We start from the raw sequence: 18,465 nt of genomic DNA, 5'->3' as shown, positions 1-18,465 counted from the left end.
GGGGAGAGAAAAAGGGAGAGAGAGCGAGAAACATTGGTTGGTTGCCTCCCGTATCGTAGGTTCCCTGACTGGGGATTGAACCTGCAAGCTGGGCATGCGCCCTGCCTGGGAATCGAACCTGCACCCTTTTGGTGAACAGGACAACACTCCAGTCAACTGAGCTACCCAACCAGGGCTACTCCAGTGATTTTCAACCGTTTTCATCTCATGTCACACATAAATTCATTACTAAAATTCTGCAGCACACCAAAAAATTTATTACATTTTTTGCCAATTTAACAGAAAGAATAGTTATAATTTTAATTCACACCAGATGGTTATTGTTATGTTGGCTGTTGTCATTTTTTAAATTTGACAGTCTAAGGGAAAAGAGGTCAGTGCCTTTGACTAAATAGGTATTGCATGTTTTATAAGTTCTTGCAGCACACCAGTTGAAGATAGCTGCTCTACTCTCAGGATGCTGAAACATGGATGATCATGGGCTAATAAGATCTATCTCCTCTACCTCTTATTTTGTCTGCTAAAATTTGTCTGGTGCCTGCTTTTACCCTGTCTACTCCTCTTCCTTTCCCCCAGCATTATTTTGTTGCTCAGTATTATATGTGACCAGAAATATTTAACACAAAATATTTAAAGATGATTCTCCCAAATGAGTTCCATTTAATAATAACTATGTTCCTGAACATTTAGTGAGCACTTAACATTTACTACATACCATACTGATTGGAGATAGATGGTGGTGATGGTTGCAGAACAGTCTGAATGTACGTAATACTAGACACTGCACACTTAAATATGTTAAAATAGTAAATTTTGTTATGTATATTTACCACATTAAAATAAGTTTTTTTTAAAAAAGCTATGGAAACAAATCAAAAATATCTTACAGGAATTAGAAAAATATATAGGTTTTTATTATCTTCAGATGACATGTACTTTGGTGCCCCTCAAAAATGACTTTTAAAGAATTAAGACAGGGTCTAAAATATTACAACAGACTTGTTCAATTTCTTTGATTAAAGGTAAAAATGCTTAATCTAATTATAACTGATAAATGTCTAGTATGTTGGTCTCTATTCATGAAACACAGCAAAGATGAGGATTCTGGCCTGGAAGCATTTTTCAGATATGAACTAGTAGTATTACTTGGCCAGGTGTTACTTACTATAATTCCAGATCTCCCAACAATCATAAGAATTCTAGAACTGAATTTAGATTGCAGGATGTCCCTTTAAAAAAAATAAAAGTTTTTATTGATTTTAGAGAGAGAGGAAGGGAGAGAGAGATGCCTCTGTTTTGGGGTTTTTTTAAATATGTTTTTATTGATTTTAGAGAGAGAAAAACATCCATGTAAGAGAGAAACATCGATTGGCGGCCTTCTGCACACCCCCTACTGGGGATGGAGCCCACAACCCCGGGCATGTGCCCTGACCCGGAATCCACCTGGCAACCTTTTGGTCCATGGGATGATGCTCAACCAACTGAGCTCCATCATTCAGGGCACATGATGTGCCTCTTGTAAACTGCTCTTCCCATTTGGTTTCTAGTTAGTGATTGCCCCCTGATATTTTTTAAAACTAAAAGTTTTACATTCGGTTTGCTCTTTGTTTGCAATTTTTATATTGACCTAGGTATAAAACTAGATGAATTTTATTGTAACTGTTTTTGTTACTGCTCTTCATTCACCTGTTTTCATCAGAATAAAACTTACTGTGGTTTCTGATGAGATTGGCATGAATTTCTCAGCCAAAAAGGAGGATTTGGGATTATGATTGCTTTCTTGCTTGGTGATTTGCTTCCATTTCCAAGGTTTTGAGATAATAGGCAGCTGAAAGGTCTGCATGCCAAAAGCAGGAGCTTGGGAATTTTTCATCTTGAGCTTTAAGTTGGAGGAGTTTATGACCAGCTGGATTACAATATAGGAAATGGATGATTTTGCGGTAAAGTAAGTAGAGCTTGAAATATAAAACAGTGGCAGCTTCTACATGAAAATGTTTTAAAAGGAAAACATTTTTTTCTCTTTATGGTTCATTCTGCTCTAGGAAAACCCCACCAAGCAAGTGAAACACAGAATGTGATTGCATCAGACAAAGCAGCAGTAATACCAGTTGCCCACGAACATGAACACAGCCATGACCACACACAGCTGCATGCCTACATTGGTGTTTCCCTCGTTCTGGGCTTTGTTTTCATGTTGCTGGTGGACCAGATTGGCAGCTCCCATGTGCATTCTACTGATGGTAAGTGATTCCAAGGCTTTCTGGGTAGTGCAGTAAATACGCAGTTTAGAAAATCACAAATGATTGAAAATTTTAATGTGTCACTGGCCTGATTTAGTGCTAAAACTTGTCTTCTTCAGGTTCCTGTGAACGTTTTACTCAGTTGGGGGAGCTGGTGAGTTGTGTGAACATTTTATTCAGTTGGGGGAGCTAGTGAGTTGTGACATGTAACACAAGAGAGTGTTTATTGACTATTACCCCCATTATCTTAAAACTGTCAAGTTTATTTATTTAAGAGTCTGGGGCAGAAGCTCTTAGATAGTCTAGAGCTTATGGACCTTTTTTTGGAATAATGTTTTTAAGTATGCAAAGCATAGTTCATAGGGTTACAGAGAAAACCAATTATATTGAAATATAGTTACCAAAACATTACATTTGTGACCTGCTAATGTATGTCTTTTTTACCAATGCATTAAATAATGAGATAATTTAAATCAGCAGCAAGATTAAGTGTTATTTTTTAGGCTATCTGTATGACAGCTACTACTGTTGCTTAGCTTGACTGAGAACATTAAATTGTGAGATGGGCTTTAACAAGGCAATATGAGTGTCAAGTTGAACATCCATTTCATTTGGGTGTGTTTTCATGGTTACTAGTGTAGAAAATTCTGATTCACAAGGATATTTTCTTACAAATATATGTAAGCACATTTGTAGCTTGCTTATCAGGGAAAGATAAGCTTCTTTCAAGGACAACTGGAATTCCCTAGGACTTTTTAAATTTACTCCAGTAATAGTAACTTTTTTGTCTTAAGATCACTGAATTCATCTTTGGTGAGGTCAACATCTTTGATCTGTGATACAACTTTGAATCCATCATAATATAAATAAATTTGAAAGAGTTATAATAGACATAGGGGTTTACAAATACCTCTTTTCAAATACACTGACAGAATTTTGCAGATAGGAACTGCTGGAAAGCAGCATAGATATCTTGATCCCCAGTGGGCAGCTATCCCATGACTTTTACTGTTTGGCGGCTGAATGACTGTTAGGTACAGAGATGCCTGATAGTTGCTCCGTTCTGTCACATGAGCATCCGCAGACAGGAAGACTAATCATGCAATATAGTGGCAGTCCTTTAAGCCCTTAATTTAAAGTAGTGATGAGTGAAAGCAATAATATCAAGAAATCTACAACAACTGTAAAATAATATGAAATTACCTGGGTTCTGGCAATAAAGTATAAGTAGTACAAATATTATTTATGGATTATTGTCTCTGCTCATAATGAAAGGAAATGCTAATTTTTAGTTAAAGGTTAGTAAAAATAAAAATGCATTTTTTTCCCAAGGTGAGGTTACAGTCACCCCTGCATTCTACCTTTGTTCTCCTTTGTTGACCCCAGGCTAAGAATCCTTGAACTAAAAAGAACTGTAGAAAGTCAGGCAAACAGATAGTTCATAAAAAGATAGAAAAATGATCCTTAAGCATATGAAGAAATGAGATGCTCACTTTCACTTATAATAAGAAGAATGCAAATCAAAACTTGACTGAGATGCCACTTGCTACCTGCCAGGCAAAAATTCAAAAGCCTGACAAACAGTTTATTGGCAAAGCTGTGGTTGAACAGAGGCTTTTACCTACTGCTGTGGGAATGCAAAACGACAGTCCCTGTACGGGGGAATTTGGCAATATCTAAGAAAACTACATATGCATTTACCCAAAAATCTCATTTTAGGAATTTAATCTGACCATGTGGCTCCAATATGAAAGCACTTATGCACAAGATTACTCAGTGCAGCACTATTTATCATTGTAAAACCACTAACCGTCTAATCCTGGAGACCAGCGGAGTGAAGCGCAGTGTGTACGTGTAAGGGAGTTCTGTGCAGCTGTGAAGAAGATGAGGCATCAGCCCTCTGAACCGATAGGGAAAGATGTCTAGGAGAGATTGTTAAGTGAATAAAAAGCAAAACTGTAAATTCACTTCTATTATATACTGTATTTTGTGTAAGAAAGAAGGGAAATTAAGAATATATATGTTTGTTTTTATGAAAAAGGGAAAGGATCAGCTAGAAAACAGTTGGTTACCTGTGTGGGGTGGGGTGGGGCAGGGCGCATGATAGGACAGAAGGGTTTTAGGAGGATGTGACACTTCCTGGCATGCCTTTTTGATATAGTTTTTAGTTTTGGAAACATTAATATTCTCCATATTAATAAAATGAATCATATATATATACACACGTGTACATATATACATATATATTTTATATATATGTTTATGTATACATGTATGTGTCTCCTAGCTCTGTCTGCAGGGAGGGTTTAGAGGGAGAGACACCCCACTAGCAATGAGCATACTAGGGCTCTTCATAGAAATGGCAATTCCAGGACAGGGGAAAGGTAGGTACAAAATGAGCTTGGAACATCTAGGGCTCAAAGAAAGCAGGAACGAAGAAGTTGGAAGCTTGTCACAGAATATATGAACTGGCTTGAAGGAGCTTCCACTTCCACTGGCCAGGTATAAGACAATTAGAGCACCAAAATAATGAGGAATAGTAATTAAGAAATGTAAAGCACTGAAAAAATGGGACTCAATGAGCACATCTGAGGGGGTGGGGATAGGTAGGTAGGAGATTGGTGGGGAGGAAAGGAAATCAAAGGAGGAGGGAGGGTATTTGCTCACAGTGGAATGCTACATGTGAACTGGTAAGTGTAGAAGGAATGCACGAGTTGGAAAATCATTTTTGCAGTCTTCATAGTAAAAATTGTCTCAGGAAATTATCACCAGTGCATATTAAATCTAGGGGGTACATTTTTATTTGCTTATTAGTTGTAAGGGAAAAAGAAGTAACTAAGTCAAGAAATCAGACAGTACCTTAACTAGATGAGCAAAATTAATGGCATTGGTGTTCTGCGCTCGGTGTGGGCAAGTAAAGTCCCATCAGACCAACCTCCCCACAGATAACTTTGAACTCTGGACAAAATTAAAAAACAACTTCCTAGAGACACAGGAGAATGACCTAAATCAGGCAAATTCTGGGGGGGAGTCAACACTTGAAATGGTGAGCAGTTTTTATAGCTTTGAGCAGTCAGCATGTGGGAGGTAGCTGGGTCAACTGAAGACTTTCCCCGTATGCACCTCTTCAGGACAGGGGAAGCTTCTAAGTGTGTGAAGCAGAAGGAAAAAGACAGGAGTGAGAAAAATAATATACTTTAACAGCTTTCAAAGAATTCTTCTACCTCCAGGTCCATGGTCTAATAGTTTTTGTTTCACATTGCTTAATGGCTGCCTTGCTTATTTTTACCTCAGATCCAGAAGCAGCAAGGCCCAGCAATTCCAAAATCACCACCACGCTGGGTCTGGTCGTCCATGCTGCAGGTAGGGAACCCTTTTCTTTTCTGTTGCACAGTGGGAGGCTTAGTGTTTACATCACAGGGACCATCCACATGAACCACTCTTGGGGCTGGCCTTCAGGGAAAGGATTGGTTAATGAAGTCCTCCAACATAAGCACAAGCCCTGGTGTACTTAGTGTCAGGTCTATAAGTTAAGAATGGTTTTTACATTTTTTAATGGTTAAGAAAAAAGATGATTTCATAGCACATGAAAATTACATAAAATTCAAATTTCAGTGTCCATACATAAAGTTTTATTGTAACAAAACCATGCCCACTTGTTTACATATTATCTGTGGCTGCTTTCATACAATAATGGCAGAGTTGAGTAGTTGCAGGAGACCAAATGGCCCGCAAAGCCTAAAATATTTCCTACCTGGCCCTTTACAGAAAGTTTGCTGATCTCTGCCCAAGTATCTCATCTCAAAGAGAGCCCCAGCACTTTTGTAATGAATAGCACTGCTGACCAGTGTATACCCAAAGTGTCAGTTTAGGCAAAGGCAGGCTTTAGAGTGCAGAAGTCTCACAGCATTGCTTACTGGGCATGCCTTAGAATCATAACCCAAAACTGACAGTAGGTTTCTGTCAGTGACAAAGACTGAAAGGTGGCAAACTATTATCTGGACCTTTCTAGTGTCACATGCTTTTCTAACAAAAAATTCACTCATCCAACCAACATTTACTCATTATGTATATATCAGCTATGCAGAGTCCTGTGTCTTTATTTTGTTTTTGCATCTGCAAGATGCAGAGATGCCTCCTTTGAAAGTCTTTGATATTTCTCTTATTACAATTTGATTATCATTGGATATTAAAAAATTGACTTTAGAAAGAGAGGGGAAGGAAGAGTGAAAGAGAAACATCGATTTCTTGTTCCACTCATTTATGCATTTATTGGTTGATTCTTGTATGTGCCCCAACCAGGGATTGAACCAGCAACCTCGGTGCATCAGGACGATGCCCTAACCAACTGAGCTACCTGACCAGGGCCTATCAGTGGATTTTTTGAGCATCATACTTTTTTCCAATAACATCAACAGTAGTGGGTAACATATTAATATTCTGGGCCAGGTGCTAAGCTCTTTATATATGTTATCTCATTTAACCCTCAGGAACACCCTAAGAATAGGGTGTCCCAAAAAAATGTGTACCTACTTTAACAACTGATAGCTCAATTTTGAAAATGAATGGTATTTTTAAATACGTTTTTATTGATTTCAGAGAGTGGAAGGGAGAGGGAGAGAGATAGAAACATCAGTGATGAGAGAGAGTCATTGATTGGCTCCCTCCTGCACGCCCCCCGCTGGGCATCTAGCCTGCAATCCGGGCACATGCCCTGACCAGGAATCTAACCGAGATCTGGATTATAGGTCGATACTCAACCCTGAGCCATACCGTCTGGGCGAAAATGAAATGTATTTTAACTTTTTTTAAAAGCCTCACCCGAGGATATTTTTTTTTCTAGAGAGAGAAACATTGATGTGAAAGAGACACATTGATTGGTTGCCTCCCGCATGCGCCTTGACCCGGGACCAGGGATTGAGCCTGCAACCGAGGTATATGCCCTTGGTCAGAATCGCACCCGGCACCCTTCAGCCCATGGGCTGATGCTCTAACCACTGAGCCACACCGGCTAGGGCAAAAATGAAATGTATTTTTATAAGCACTCCCTTTATAATTATTCAAAGTGTGTGTTTACATTTTTTGGGACACCCTATATACTTTATTGAGCCCATTTTAGAGATTAGAAGGCTAAGATTCAGAAAGGTTAAGTAACCTTTCCAGAGGCAAATCCAGCTCTACTTAACTCTGTAGCCCACACAGTCAGCAGTGCACTGTTGTTGTTATTTATAGTTGTTGTTGTTATAGTGTTTTATGTTTTGCTTTTTTCAAATTTAGCTGATGGTGTTGCTTTGGGAGCAGCAGCTTCTACTTCACAAACTAGTGTCCAGTTAATTGTGTTTGTGGCAATAATGCTACATAAGGTAAGCAAAATTTTGGTGTAAGATTTAATATTGAATATATCTATAATTAAAATTTCTCTTTGATCATGATGTTTTTCTGGAATGGGAAATTTGCTTAGTTATTTTTATGATTGCTGTTCATTTTCGAGAATCAAAGTCTGTCTTAGCTGGTTTTTTGCTATAATTTTCTTAAGCTTTTACTTGAAAGGGTTTTATTTTTTATGGTCATACACAAACTGTTCAAGTCTCTCTAGATTTCTATATTTTATGGTAATTTTGGTTTATAAATATTTTTTCTTATACCTTTTCCTTGACTATTTCTTTTTCTACTATCCAAGAAACGCACATACACACACACACACACAGAGGATATTTTCTTAGCTTAGAACATTAATTCCTAAAAGGCAGAGTCAGTCTTGGTACTATGCTTTTTTTTTCTTTTTTTGTACAAAAATTCAGTCAAATGACATGTTTTTCTTAATGTAGAAGCAGTTCACACTTCTGGAGTAATAAGGGGTAATTTTTCTTTTCCAGGCACCAGCTGCTTTTGGGCTGGTTTCGTTCTTAATGCATGCTGGCCTAGAGCGGAATCGAATCAGAAAGCACTTACTGGTCTTTGCACTGGCAGCACCAGTTATGTCCATGGTGACATTCTTAGGACTAAGTAAAGTAAGTCTGACTCTTTTCTAGCTTATCTGGACAAGTATCTAATTCTTTTGTGATCTACTAGAACTTATGGTCTCTTACATTGAATTTTTTAAAAATAAGTTTTTATTGCTTTTTAGAGAGAGAGGAAGGGGGAGAGAGAGAGAGAAATGTCAATGAGAGAAAGATCAGTCAACTGCCTCATGCACGATCCCCAGTAGGGAATCAAGCCCGAAGCTTGGGCATGTGCCCCAGCCTGGAATTGAACCAGCAACCACTTGGTGTTTGGGACATCGCTCATCCAACTGAGTCACACCAGCTGGGCTACAATGAATTTTTAATTTAATTATTCCCTCAAACTAAAGATGCAGTTAGGCCCTGGCTGGTGTGGCTCAATTGGTTAGAGTGTTGTCCCATACACCCAAAGGTTTCGGGTTTGATTCCCTGTCAAGGCACATACCCAGGTTGCGGGTTCGATCCCTGGTCATGTGTATAGGAGGCAACTGATTGATGTTTCTCTCTCACATCAATGTTTTTCTCTTTCTCTCTCAAATCAGTAAAATCAATCAATAAAAAAGATAAAATTAGGAGTAAAACCCTATACAAAGTAAATGTCTTAATTCCAAGTTAATCCTCTTTGTAAATTTAGCATTTCCTTAATTCACTTAATTTGAAAACTTTTTTACATCAGTTCCAAAAATATTTGCACAAATATATGACCTTTAAAGTAATATAAGTCAAACCTAATCAGACATGCTAATTTTATTTGACAGATACATAATAAGTCACAGTGCATATTTAATGTTTAAGTAGGCACATGAAGCGTGAGTGACAGGCATGCAGCAGCTTTGAGAAGAGTAGGGGATGAGCAGAGATGTCTACATTCAGCTAAGACTCAGATTCTTCTACTCCTAGCACTCATAACACTGAATATTAAATATCCAGTTTCTTGGGATCTAAAAAAAAACAAAAACAAATGAACAAACAAAACAAAAACAGACTCATAGAAACAGAGCTCAAACTGATAGTTGCCAGAGAAGAAGGGGTAGGTGGAGTGGTGAAAAAGGTGACGGGCAATATAAAGTCAATAATAATGTGATAAGTTTGCATGGTGACAGATGATTACCAGTCTTAGTGAGGTGATCATATTGTAAGCTGTATAAATGTTTAATCACTATATTGTACACCAAAACGAATACAATATTGTACACCAATTATACTTAAATAATAAATATCCAGTTCTTTTATCACTGTACTGAACATAGCTCCACACCTGAAGTGGCATGAGCCATTTGTCAGCTCACACCCTGTTGTTCAAGATGGACCTTCCCATGCCTTATAATCCTGTCTACTAGGGCTGTAGTTCTTAGCAGCTACCCTCCCCATTTTACTGAAATGTCAACTGACAGGCAATAGGAGGAAAATCTTAGAACCAAACTGACTCAGGGCTGGTTCATGGGAACTGCTTTCCCCCATACTCCCTCTGAAGGTCATTGATTCTTCTGAGTATCATTTGATTCATACTTGATATAGTAAAACTTACATTAAAAGGAACATGGTTAAAGAATGGTTAAGCTCCAGTTAATCAAGTTTGTTGATCTGGATTGCCATCAAATGAGGTGCTATAAAACCCTTTTCTGTTCACCTGAAGAGCCTTCTTTTTTTTTCAGTCAATGAACAACATATAGTTCCTTTTAAAAGAGTACCCTATTTATCACTTCATTGATCAGCGTAAATTTTCAGAACTTTTGACAGGAATGTACAATAATTCTGGAGGCATGGGGTTACATTTATGGCATGATCTTTTCTTAATAATTTTTTCCTTTTAATTTTTTTTTCCTCACCAGAGGCTATTTTTTCCATTGATTTTTCAGAGAGAGTGGAACGTGTGGAGAGAGAGAAACATTGATGTGAGAGGGACCCATCGATTGGTTGCCTCCCATATACACACTGATCGGTGTGAGCTTGCATCCCAGGTGCATGCCCTTGACCAGAATCAAACCTGAAACCCTTCAGTCTGCAAGCCAATGCTCTAATCACTGAGGCTAAATGGCTATGGTTAAAATTTTAATTAGTTATCTCAGTCCATCGGTCCACTTTTTAAATAGAAAAGTTGAAATTAGCTTATGAGATGTTTCTAATCTCTGTGAGGGCGGGTGGACATCTTGATTACCACTGTGTCTCAAGCACCTAGCCTGGTACATAGGCAGTATTTGTTAAATATTAGTAGCCTAAATGAATGAATGTATGAAAATTTTTTTATAAAGTTGTTTATAATATTCCCTTATTTTTTTAATATGTCTTTATTGATTTCAGAGAGAGGAAGGGAGAGGGAGAGAGATAGAAACATCAATGATGAGTCATTGATTGGCTGCTTCCTGCACGTCCCCTACTGGGGATCCAGCCCACAACCTGGGCATGTGCCCTGACTGGGGAATCCAACCGAGATCCCCTGGATCATATGTCAATGCTCAACCACTGAGCCACGCCGGCTGGGCTGAATGTATGAAATTTAGTATCTGCATTAGTAATGCTGTTGATTCCATCTTACAAATAATACAGGCCAAACCTGTTCAACCAGGCTTGAAGTTTGTACATCACTAGTAGTCTTAAATCCTTATTTGGAAGTTTCCCATAAATAACATAAAATTGCTCTGATCTCAAGATGTCTCCAGTGTCCCAGATAGCACTAGTTGTGAATATTGAGTGTTTTTTGATTGGGACGTCTTCCTAACCCTGAATTATACTTGACTTAATTTTTCTTCTCTCTCTCTTTCTGAATTCACAGAGCAGTAAAGAAGCCCTTTCAGAGGTCAATGCCACTGGAGTGGCCATGCTTTTCTCTGCCGGGACATTTCTTTATGTTGCCACAGTACATGTCCTCCCTGAGGTGGGCGGAATTGGGCACAATCACAAACCCGACCCCACAGGAGGGAAAGGCCTCAGCCGCCTGGAGGTGGCAGCCCTGGTTCTGGGTTGCGTCATCCCACTCATCCTGTCAATAGGACACCAGCATTAAATGTTCAGGTTCCAGCCTCAGTCCATGGCCGCTTGCCATCCAGTGAGAACAACCAGCACGACAGCTGCTCAGTTTCTCAGTCTCTTGTCTCACCTTGCCCATCTCCACCTGTATTCCTAGAGTCCGGAAGGAGGTGAGATTAAAACCTGGATAATGGAAAGCTTTTAGAGTAGAAACAACGTATCGCGACTGGATAGAGACATTCCATTGTGTTGTCTTTTAAAGGGCCCTGGCATTTGAAGTTTCGATGTTTCTCTTAACCCTATTCTCAGGGAAGATGGAATACAGTTTTAAGGAAAAGTGGAGAACTTCATGCTCACAATGAAATAGTAATTATGACAGTACAATGTTCTGTAATTAAGCGAAATCTCTTAGTTTAGAGGCTCTCCCACTTTATCCATTGATTTTTAACATGGTTCTCACCGTGTAAAACTGGTGCTTTAGCATCTATGCCACATGCCTTGATAGAAGATCATAACGCCTGCTGTCTTAGATGCTAAAGATAACTGTAATTAATTTGGGGCTAGAGTCAGGAAAATGATGGCAAGACACATTGAAAGTTGACTATATACTCGAGAGAGATCCCCTGCAAAGGGGATGTCTGGAGGACTTTAACACCTCCTTCTGCGTATGCCTCTTTGAAGAGAGCCTGCCATTCCACCAAATGGAGCAGCAGCAGTGGACTGGCTTCTAAAGAGGTGACTAGTATTTAGTAGCATTTCTTTCAAGTTCTCCTTTGCAGAACACCTGCCTCCGACACATTCTTATGAGGAGCCAAGTTCTAGTAGGTTCAGGCCTAGGCTTTCCTTCAAGAACAGTCAGATCCCAAAGTATCTTTGGAAATTAAGTGGTGTTAAATTTTAAGCGAATATGGATAGCTATTGATACCTTTGTAATAACCTTTTTAAAAGTAAGATTACCAAAACCGATGTCCTTTGATTCCTTTTTAAGTATTTATCTTAGCAGACCAGCAGTCCCTCTGGCAAAGTATTTGGTGTCTCTTGGGGGGTGCTCGGTCAGTGTCACCTAAGCACCTGTAGCAGTGAAGAAAGTCAAGATGTATCACCAGTGGGAGATGTTTTCCTGTTCATTTAAAGCTTATTGAAATCATGTATTTTGTCTCTTCATCTTTTCCATGCTTTTCTCCTAACTTTTCCCTCCAGTCCCTCCTCCCTACAATTTGCTGCTTACTGCTGGTGGCAATGTTAGTATTTGTGTGAGTTGAGTTCTCATCAGAACAACCACTTCTCGAGCTGTGATAATGAAGATAATATTGTCTCCATTCCTGTTCCCTTCAATGAAGTTCTTTTGTGTCAAATGCAGCTTCATCAAGCCCCTTAAAATAGCACTTTCTCAGAGATGACATGACACAATCACTAATATTCTGGTAACTTAAACAATTGAGATAGTAAAAGTGTTTAACAAAGTAGGATGATTTTTTTCTTTTTTGCCAATATCCCTGTAAACCTTATGTTAACAAACAAGTGTATAATATTGTAGTATTTATTTTGATTTTCTGTACCATTTCAAAACATTACAAAAAGAAGGAACCAGACTGTTTTCTTCAGGGCAGTGGATTTAGGAGTTTGTAAAATGTTTTATATGATGCATATGCCAGCATGCCTATGATTTCTTTATTTCCTCCCTAGATTTGTCACTGAGTCAGCAGCTGTGGAAACAGAACTCGTGAGCCCTCTGCTGGCTGTAGACCAAAGTAGCAGGAATAGGACTAGGTTCTGTGTAGCGGCTGGCAGCCATTGCATACAATATCAAAACCAACGGGAGATACAGTATGGAAGCCTAAGTGACTTTCCTGGTAACAACTCTGACTTATGAGAGTCATGGGGCTTCACTTGGTCCTTCAAAATGACACGGTTGCCTTGATTCTCCCTGGATATTAATTCATAAAATGAGTAGCATATTTTAGTGTCTGATTTGGATAGTAGCACTTTCTATCATATTGTTGTGTGCAATGACAAGAGATGTGTTCTGCTGGCCAAAGCCTCTTTCAGCAGTGCCTTGCCATCACGCTTAAAGGTTTGGCTAGAATATCTTGCTGGTTAAAGCCTTGAACTCTGGCAAGGATTGAACCATCTAACTTCCAAATTTGCCTTCCTCTCTTGACCTCACATTAACAGGCAAACCTTTCAAGGCCTATCAGCTCTCTGAAGCCATGGGCTTTCCCAAATTTTAAAGCTGCTGCCTCAGGAACTACTCATTTCTCTCCTGGTCAGCAGACAGAAATAGCCATACTAACCTAATAGGGCTCAAATGCATCTTCAGGCAGCAGGGGACGGAGCAGCGTGGCAGAGGCCTCCCTTCGGGGGGGGGGGGGGGGGGGGGGCGGATGGACTTGCTCATGGTGGGCAGTGTCCCAGGAGAGCCACATCAATGGTCACTTACTGACACACTTCAGTTCCATTTCTGTCTTGTTTAAAACTGCCTCCGTAGATGTGGATGCCTTAATGCTCTCACATATTTGAAAACATTTGTGATACTTAAGTGGCTGCCATGATTACAGATGGAATTATTGGCTACCAAAGATGCAATTGATGAAAAGCATAGTCCTTCCTCATAACCAAAGTTAATCTTAATTGCAATTTGACTCCCTTTTCTTGGTAGGGATAGACTTTCTTCAGATTCTTCGTACCCTCTTAAATGGCACGTTAAGTTGAAAAATACTACTGATTCATTCCCCTCAGCTGTTCTCCAGTGAGTTGTTTATCAGGCCCTGTTTCTTCTGAGCAGCAGTGTTTCGAGTCTGGTAGCTTTCCTGTACACTCTGTTGCCACATTTCTTTTCTTTAGGCAAAGGTTCTGCACTGGAGGTTAGAGTTAGAAATGGTACCGTCTACAGAGGCTACATGTTCTCTCTTCCCACCCCACCCCAAATCATTACCTTTTTATTTCCCTTTTCAAATCAGCTGAGTCAGCCCTGTTCTTGTATTTTGAATCATCTTTAGGAAAAAAGAGAGAGGTGGCCATTTTGTGTGGTCAGGTCTTTGTAGAAAGGAGAAATTGTTTTTTTACTGGCCTACTATGTGTCATTGCCTGGTTTTTCTCTTTTTCAAGGATTAGAACTAGGAGGACACACCAGCATCGAGTGTATTAAGCCCCTAGACACATGGTAGCTAGGTACTGAACATGGGAACTGTATGTCAACAGCACAAGGCCCCAAAGAATGTTCTTGTATATGGGGCCCCGGGACCCCTTGGGAGACCGAGAATAATGACCAGATTCATCCAAAACTGCCACAGTGCCAGGTGAGGACCCTCTGGGTGTTCTACAGGGGAATTTCTGCTCAATACAACATGGTTCGCCTCACCCGCAGAACACTTTTGGAGATGCTGTGAATTGAAATCAATAATGTGGCCCCTTTGTACCTGAGACATCTAGATTCACCTCGGAGACCTGAGGGAAATTTGTGGCTTGTCGGAAAGGACAAGACAACCATTAGGAGTATGCTCAGATATTCTCAGCCCAGCATAAGGACATTGGCTTTGATCTTTTGTCTGATAGCATCTTCTAGCAAGTTGGAAGACTCATGAGATAACACTGCAGTTCCCCTGGTTCAGTAGCCTGAACAGTGATTTAAATGTCCCATTTTCTGGGTCCTTTGTAAACATGAAATCATTCCATGGATGGCTGCCTTATAATTTTGTCTCTTTCCACTTTAATTGTGAATGGTTAAAAATTTTTTTTGCTGTTTTCTGATATTAAAATTTTAATAGTGCATACCATATGTGAGTAGCTCATTAATTATCCTCTTAGCAGTTTGTTTTTTCTGTTCGGTGACCAGACTCGACCCACATTTGAACAGCAGATAAAGGTAATGAAAAGCTTTGAAGGGCAGCAGAAAGATGTACCCATGTGTGCATGTCCTTTAGAGAAGGAGGGAAGGAAAGGAGGAGGGGACATTAAGGATTCCATACACTACCTGCCCCAAACGATACCAGTTCATTGATGGTTTTTCTTTCCTTTTTTTTTGTTATTTATGAAGGTTGCTATCTACTCCCAGAAAGGAGAAGCAGGCAAATTCCCAGTCACAGGGAATTTGTTTCAAAGCGCAGAGTTGCTATATGAGTACGTGGAGGCTGTGGACAGTTGACCCTGGGAACAGAGATTTATATAAAAGTGAAATTTGTAATTTGATGTTTTCTTTCTCTGTGGACTTTAGTATTGCAGCTCATTTTTATTTATTTTTATTTATTTATTTATTTATTTATTTATTTATTTATTTATTTATTTATTTATTTAATATATCTTTATTGATTTCAGAGAGAGGAAGGGAGAGGGAGAGAGAGTTGAAATATCAGTGATGAGTCATCATTGATCAGCTGCCTCCTGCACACCCCCAACTGGGGATCAAGCCCACAACCCGGGCATGTGCCCTGACCAGGAATCAAACGGTGATCTCCTGGATCCTAAGTCGATGCTCAACTGCTGAGCCACACCTGGCTGGGCATGCGGCTCATTTTGAAACTCATACAGATAAGCATTATATACAGCAATATATCACTTAAATACAGTTTGTATGTTTAGTCATTAGATTCCATTATTTATTACTGGTCCACTTTGTGCTGGTTTTCTTTATATATCACATGTGCTACAGTAACTTACAAAGATCGTGCCAAGAGTTATATGTTTTCTGAAAACCTCTCCTCACAGATAGATGAAAAGGACATGTACTTATGATTCCTGCCATCTCCTACAGAAGCCTTTGGGTGAAGTGCCTACATCCCTCCTGTGCCTTGAGCAGTGGCCTTTGAAATCTTAGAGAGCCAGCATTATTAAATAACAGCCCTTGCATCCTGCTCCCTTGAGGTCAAAATGTATATACAATATATAGGTTTAGCTCAAATAGCCAGCAGTCCTTATTCTGTTTAATTTCTCATCTAAGGTAGAGCTGTGTCTGACAGTGTGGTTTCTATGTAAGTAATAAGCAACCTTGTGTCTTATTGCCCCTATGTCTAGTATGCCTTTCTCCCAGCTCCCTCCCCTCCTTTAGGTCTGGATCCAAAGTCGTCTCCCATTAGGCCCCCTGAGACTGCCTTATTTATTTATTAATCCTCACCCGAGGATATTTTTTCTATTGCTTTTCAGAGAGAGTGGAAGGGAGAGAGAGAAACATCGATGTGAGAGAGACACACGGATTGGTTGCCTCCTGCATGCACCCATTCCAGGGCTGGGTGGGGATAGAGCCTGCAACTGAGGTACGTGCCCTTGGCGGGCATCAAACCTGGAACCGTTCAGTCCTTGGGGTTCAGTCCTTAGGCCAACGCTGTAACCACTGTGCCAAACTGGCTAGGGCATGACTGCCTTATTTAAATTGCAATCTGGCCCAGCCGGGTGTGGCTCAGCGGTTAAGCATCGACCTAGGATCCAGGTGATCAGGGTTCGATTCCTGGTCAGGGCACATGCCAGGGTTGCGGGCTGCAGCCGATCAGTGACTCTCTCATCATTGATGTTTCTAGCTCTCTCTCTCCCTCTCCTTTCCTCTCTCTGAAATCAATAAAGATATATTTTAAAAAAATAAATTGCAATCTGCCCCACCCCCACCCCAATGCTCCTCACCGTTTCATTTATGTTTCTATAGCACTGAAGGCCTTTTAATGTGCTTTATAATAGCTTTACCTTGTCCCTCTTCCTTGATAAAATATGAGCTCCTGGAAGCTAGTTCTCAACAAATACATGTTAAATGAATTGGTCTACCCCCAGGAGGCACTTCCTCCGTTCTGTGCGCCCCCCCCCCCCCAGCTGGTACCCTGATGCCTGGTGGAACCAGCTGCTGGCCTTAAGGGGCTGCTCCACCTTTGTCTCACACTGGGGTGAGGGCCGCTTGGGTATTAGCAAGGAGGTTGGGAGTCAGAAAAGACATGGGACTGAGTGTACAGGTGGAAAATTAACTGGTTTCATTTACTACTCCAGTACCAACTAACTATTGTAAGGTACTGTGAACTGATTTAGGAATCAGGAAATCTGGACTCCATTTTTGGCCCAGCTACTGCTCAGTTTTATAAATATTGGATAGGAATGTGAGCAAAAGCCTATGTCCCACTCTGATTGCCTCATTTATAGAGGGATCCTGACAAATTGAAGAGTCACCAGAGGAGGGAGCCCAGTGGAGAGGGGGTGGAAAGCCAGGACACTGGAGGAGGCCTGGAAGGAACTGGACTGTTTGCCTATATCTGGAAGGCTCTTGGGGTGCAGAATTTGATAGCTATCATCAGATCCTTAAAAACTGTCAGGTACAGGAGAGCACAGATCCTGTATTCTCCAGAGGGTAGAATGGGAAGCAGCCCCATACCTCCTCCACTTACTGTTCACCTTTTCATTCAGTTCACTGAGCCCTCCCTATGGACCAGGCCCTCCTGGGTACTGAGTGTATGTACAACAGGGAGTGAGGATCAGCACCGGTCCTTAAAAAGCTTGTGGTTCAGTGAGGGATTCAGACAAGAATTGCCAATAGGTAAGTACTGGGAGACAAGGTGCTCCGAGAACACCTGGGGGTAAGGAACCCAGAGTAGGGGGTCTTCAGGGAGAACATCCCGAGGGAGATGAGACCAGAGCTGGATTCAAGAAGGAGCCCACGAAGGTGGGAAGGATTCTCTGAGCAGGAGGACCTGTGTGGTCAGAGGCTGGTGGCACAAGGTGGATTCTGCATAAAAGTGCCATTGGCTGAAGGAGATGGGAGGCAAGAAGTGGTGTGCAGGCCGAGCCGGTTCCCTGGATGACATCTAAGTTTCCAGATTTAAAATCCTGCAGATAACTAGACCCCCAGATAACTGGATCCCCTTCCCAGGCATAGTCTTGGCTGGCCTCTGAGTTCCTGTCCCCGCATGGAAGATTCATGGATGTAGTTCAGTTTCCAGATCCTTGCACTCCAGTGGCTCCTCTGGCACCCCGAGGTGGAGATTGGTGACTTTTCTCCCTTATCCCTGTTTGTCTCCCCCAAGGACTCCGCTCATTCCACTTCTGAACACCCGTGTTGCAGTTGTATACAGAGGACCAGACCTGGCCTGGGAGGGGTGCCCACTCTTCTTCTATCCTCTGGTTCTCCCTCCCCAACACTCCTGTCCCTCTGGCCTCCTTTATGTAAAGGGACTTGCTCTCCTTTGGCCTCCCATCCCCTTAGTCTTTAGGCCTGCTGGCTTTGCACCTGTGTATGGCGCCTTCTACTCCACCCCCTCCCCTTCTTAGGTTCCCCTGGGGGCAGCCAA

At 40.8% G+C, this 18,465-nt stretch overlaps 1 protein-coding gene across 1 annotated transcript in view; it reads left to right on the top strand.

The window, feature by feature from the left end:
* SLC39A9 (solute carrier family 39 member 9) overlaps positions 1–12,801 on the top strand; it is a 35,436-nt gene extending 22,635 nt beyond the window's left edge. Inside the window, exons 3-7 of the mRNA XM_016223857.2 lie at positions 2,043–2,240; positions 5,535–5,603; positions 7,518–7,603; positions 8,117–8,251; positions 11,016–12,801. Of these exons, the coding sequence (XP_016079343.1) occupies positions 2,043–2,240; positions 5,535–5,603; positions 7,518–7,603; positions 8,117–8,251; positions 11,016–11,246 (719 nt within the window). The 3' untranslated portion in view covers positions 11,247–12,801. The remainder of the gene's footprint in view (positions 1–2,042; positions 2,241–5,534; positions 5,604–7,517; positions 7,604–8,116; positions 8,252–11,015) is intronic.
* Positions 12,802–18,465: the final 5,664 nt, after the last annotated feature.

Source organism: Miniopterus natalensis, chromosome 1 (genome assembly GCF_054644295.1).
Source record: "Miniopterus natalensis isolate mMinNat1 chromosome 1, mMinNat1.hap1, whole genome shotgun sequence".
NCBI classification, from domain to species: Eukaryota; Metazoa; Chordata; class Mammalia; order Chiroptera; family Miniopteridae; genus Miniopterus; species Miniopterus natalensis.
The sequence above is the reverse complement of the archived record's forward strand: the minus strand, read 5'-3'. Positions and strand labels throughout refer to the sequence as shown.